The 4,910-nt window shown below is 39.7% G+C and overlaps 1 protein-coding gene across 4 annotated transcripts in view; it reads right to left on the bottom strand.

The window, feature by feature from the left end:
- Nucleotides 1-1,297: 1,297 nt before the first annotated feature.
- LOC122549145 (sperm-associated antigen 1-like) overlaps nucleotides 1,298-4,910 on the bottom strand; it is a 138,093-nt gene continuing 134,480 nt past the window's right edge. For all 4 annotated transcript variants that reach the window (XM_043688484.1, XM_043688485.1, XM_043688483.1 and 1 more), the window contains one exon: nucleotides 1,298-3,206. In XM_043688484.1, the coding sequence (XP_043544419.1) occupies nucleotides 3,072-3,206 (135 nt within the window). In that variant the 3' untranslated portion in view covers nucleotides 1,298-3,071. The remainder of the gene's footprint in view (nucleotides 3,207-4,910) is intronic.

The raw sequence follows: 4,910 nt of genomic DNA, 5'->3' as shown, positions 1-4,910 counted from the left end.
ATCTCCTTCCTATTGGGAGGATATTGTGAAACTTGAAATAGTTCAGAAAAGAAAGATTTACAAAGATGTTGCCACGTTGGAGGATTTGTGCTGTAGGGAGAGGCTGAATAGGCTGGGGCTGTTTTCCCTTAAGTCTTGGAAGCTGAGGGGTGACCTTATAGAGGTTTACAAAATAATGAGGGGCATGGACAGGGTAAATAGAGGTCTTTTCCTTGGGGTGGGTTGTCCAGAACTACAGGGCAGAGGTTTAGGGTGAGAGGAGAAAGATATAAAAGAGATCGAAGAGTCAACTTTTTCACACAGCAGGTGGTGCGTAATTGGAATGAGCTGCCAGAGGAAGTGGTGGAGGCTGGTACAATTACAACATTTAAAAGACATCTGGATGGGTATATGAATAGGAAGGGTTTGGAGGGATATGGGCCAAGTGCTGGCAAATGGGATTAGATTAGTTTAGCATATCTGGTTGCCATGGACGACTTGGACCACAGGGTCTGTTTCCGTGCTGTACATCTCTATGAGTCGATGTGTTTGATTACTGACCTCTCTGCTACCAGAAATACATTCTTCATAGCCACTCTATTTAGGTCCCCCATAAGTTTAAATTTCTCCCCCTTTAACCATGCCTTTCTATACGGTGATTTGTATTGTCTTTCAGACTTTTTAAAAAGTAATTTGCCCACCAATGAGATTTGTGTGACTAGTTAACCCTTTCCTCCTTTCTCCAAAACAAGGCAGTGTTTGGCACTCTTGCCTTCATTGCTCAGAGCACCAAGTACAGCAGTTGGGACATGTTGCAGTTGTACAGGAAGTTGGTGAGGCCACATTTGCAGTAATGTTTATAATTCTTGTCACACTGCTATAGGAAGGATATTACTAAATTGGAAAGGATGTAGAAAAGAGTTACAAGGATTTTATCGGGACTGGAGCGTTTAAGTTATAATAGGAGGCTGGGACGCTTTTTTCAATGGAGCACAGGAGGCCAAAGGGTGACCTTATTTAGGTTTATAAAATCATGAACAGCATAGATAAGGTGATTGGATTTTCCCTAGGGTGGGGCATATCAAGACTAGTGGACATATATTTAAGGTGAGAGGAGAAAGACTTTAAAAAGACATGAGGGGCAATTGTTAATACCGAGGGTGATCAGATGCAGCGATAGTTGTGTGAGGAAAACCCCTTCATATACAAAAGCTCCAAATGATGCAAGGTTCCTGGTGAACAAAGTTCTATACTGAGAATATCGCCTTGCAAAATTACTATTCCACCAGTACAAATAATCTGGGATAGACAAGAAGGAATCAGTACAAGTATAGTTTATTTCAGTGCATAAATACAACGGGCTGAAGTAACGTTTGTATTTCCCTGACCTTAATTCTGAGAATATATTACAGTGCATCAAGTTATTAAACATCACAATGTTTTAAATATTGCAATAGTAAAATCATCTGCACAAATTTATTGCATTCTAAAGAAATATGTTTTACATTCAAATTTCAAGTTTTTAAAAAATAATTGCCCTTGCTGAGGTTAATTCCTGTTCATTCAAGGGATAAGATAACATTCTGGGCCAGGCAATCCGTTAACAAAAGCTACTGCATTCCAGATTAATATTAATCAGAGTATAACCACTTCTGGAGTATAAAAAAAGTTACCAGTGCTGTCTAATCTATATTTAAAGCTTTGTAAAAATTTAAAATTAAATTACAAGGTGATATTTCTAGAGGTAGAACTGAGTTGAAGTTATAACATAGCAAAAAATAATGGTTATTGAATTTGTGTTACTAGCTGAAACATACAAAAAAAATGTTGAACCCCAGTTCAATTTGAAGAAACCACAGAAATAATATGCTGGAAGTATCAAAGTCTGGTTAACTGTAGAGGGAGAAAGAGTCAATATTTCATGTCAATGACCTTTCATTGCAACTTTCTGATGAAAGGTCATCACTGGAACATTGGCCCAAATCTTCCAATCTGGGTTGAAATCTCTATTTCTGACAAATCAGACAAAATGCTGCCCACTTACCTTGAGAGCAGTATTCTGGCTGAACCATTGGGGCAAGGGTCTTCCCAGTTGAAGCCATGCAGGCAGCAGTGGAATAGTTCTGTGTTGAAACCATAGCAGTAGCTGCCCTCTTCTGTAGATAGAAGCTCCATAATTATTTTGGGAGCTACTGACAGAAATAAATTTGTAAGGCAAGTGAGGGGGTAAGGTGGCAGGTAGGCAGGCAAGGGTTTAGCGTAGGTCAGGAGGAGAGGTGGAGAATCAAGTCTGCACAGGAGTTTGTAGGTGTCCAGAGTGGTGGTGGTGGGGGTGGTTGGGGAATGTGGGGTGGTGGGGGGGCATGTGGTGCGTGGGTGTTGTCAATAGCAGAGTTAGCCAGAAATTGGAAGAGATTTTAATCCTTTTCTCTCCTTGTGGCTAACGTTTGAGGTAAGTAAATCAGAACTATCCAAAGTCTCTGACTTTAACTCAGAGTAGGGGAACTTTTGAGGGGTTCCAGATGTCAGGTAATTGCCCAGAGAAATTTTAAGTTTCTAAACAGTCAGCTGTGACAAAATTTCACATGGTTTTGACATTCAATTCCAGTGTACGCTTTAGTAATGACTATCCTTGTAGTGTACAATCTGGGTTATTAACTCCTGTTTTTTGTCATAAATGCTACCTGAATATTCCCAGCATTTCTTGAGGTTATTTCAGATTCCTGGAATTTGCAGGATTTTGTTTTTGAATGAAGAATCAACAGGTCTTGCTTGCTTGTTTATATTTCAGGAATGAAGCCCATGACAATGAAAATTACTTTATGTTTCTTTAGAGCAAACCAACATAGGCTAACAAATAATAAAAAAATCATTATTTAACAGTTTTATACAGATGGACTTTTAGGTGGTGTACTTTTGAACAAACAGTTAAGGGAAGGATAAGGAGTAAAAGATTAGCAATATAATTTCTAGGTCAATATTTGCTCATTTCAAGGAAAAATAAAGTGGAAATCAAGTATGTAGCACAAGCCGTACAATTTTTAACCTCCTGAGTTGCACAAAATATTAACCTTGTGATTCTTGCTAAGTAACTAACATTGTACATCATAGTTTCTTGCTAGATTTTGTACATCTTCAGAAGTGAAGTCATCACTTTTCATTTGTGCCAGACAGCTGAAGAGTTGTTGCACTTGTTCTCTTTCTTTACCTATAAGCACTGACACCATCTGCATAAAAATAAAATTCATGTTATTTAGTCGATTATCCCCATAATATTAAAGTTATCCAGCACTGAGGTAACATGTAGATATATCAGACATAAAACGTAATTTGTTAGTAACTTTGCCAAACATTCATATAGTCGTGGTTTTATGTAAAGTGGAAGTCTCCTCCCAATTTTTACCCATTCTTTAGAGATACCAACACGCATAAAGAAAATCAATGAGCTAGAAACTGGATTGTAAAATGGTGATTTTTTGGACGGACAGTGGGGGTAGAAAAATAGGAACTGAAAGATTCAAACTGAATGCACTGTGTGCTCAAACTACACCAAAAGAGTTCCATGCCAAATTCAACAGTGTTCCCTTGAAGTATTCGGAATGCTTGCAGAAATTAATGTTAGGTCCTACACCTTTGCAGATGGAGGCACTAACATTTGTTTCAGGCCCCTGTGGAAAGCTGTTCACAGTCTATTTTTTGTGGTTCAATTTTCTAAAGACTGCCACTAAAATGCAAGTAAAACATTACCTTGCTCCTAACCTGATGCAGGTGCACTTCCAGGAACTAGGCTCCAGATTGAGACTTCAGACAACCCCCTTTGTCCATTAGATCCCAATTCAGGAATTGTATAAGTTAGTGACCCTGCCAAACAGGTTTCTCCACTTTGCTACTAGGGCACTGATGCAGGATATAATGTAAACAAATTTGTGAACTTTGCTTGATTGTCAGCCTTATGTCTTGTTATCTCTGCTTATTTCTACGGCTGTATTTCAACACTTGGCTGTCACAAATCTTCTGTCTCCTATACTGTTATAACGTGAAAGTCCCTCAAGTATGTAGTGCTTCATATACCTTCTTGTCTTCTGTAATGCTAGCATGCCATTTCTTTCATATGGCTCTTTCCCATCTACTTTGAATTGACAATTTCCTCACCACTCAATTTTCAGACTCAGTCATTTTGATCTGCACTATAGTTGGAATACTGGGTAATTATCCAGAACTTACTGACAAACCATGGTTATCTGATATGGATTTCAGACCTAGAACCACATTTTACCTGTTTCCTGCCACGTGATTTTCTGTCCTCATTAACATTGGCCTGGCCTATCTGTCTAACTTCTATGGTCGACCTTTGAAGTGTACTGCTTCCTAATAGAACATAGAACATAGAAGAATACAGCGCAGTACAGGCCCTTCGGCCCTCGATGTTGCGCTGATCCAAGCCCACCTAACCTACACTAGCCCACTATCCTCCATATGCCTATCCAATGCCCGCTTAAATGCCCATAATGAGGGAGAGTCCACCACTGCTACTGGCAGGGCATTCCATGAACTCACGACTCGCTGAGTAAAGAACCTACCCCTAACATCTGTCCTATACCTACGCCCCCTTAATTTAAAGCTATGCCCCCTTGTAATAGCTGACTCCATACGTGGAAAAAGATTCTCACTGTCAACCCTATCTAAACCCCTAAATCATCTTATACTCCTCTATCAAGTCACCCCTAAACCTTCTCTTCTCCAATGAAAACAACCCCAAGTGCCTCAGCCCTTCCTCATACGATCTTTCTACCATACCAGGCAACATCCTGGTAAACCTCCTCTGCACCCGTTCCAGTGCCTCCACATCCTTCCTATAATATGGCGACCAAAAATGCACACAATACTCCAGATGCGGCTGCACCAGAGTCTTATACAACTGCAACATGAAA

The sequence above is a fragment of the Chiloscyllium plagiosum genome, chromosome 4, assembly GCF_004010195.1.
Source record: "Chiloscyllium plagiosum isolate BGI_BamShark_2017 chromosome 4, ASM401019v2, whole genome shotgun sequence".
NCBI classification, from domain to species: Eukaryota; Metazoa; Chordata; class Chondrichthyes; order Orectolobiformes; family Hemiscylliidae; genus Chiloscyllium; species Chiloscyllium plagiosum.
This window is presented reverse-complemented; position numbering and strand designations above follow the sequence as displayed.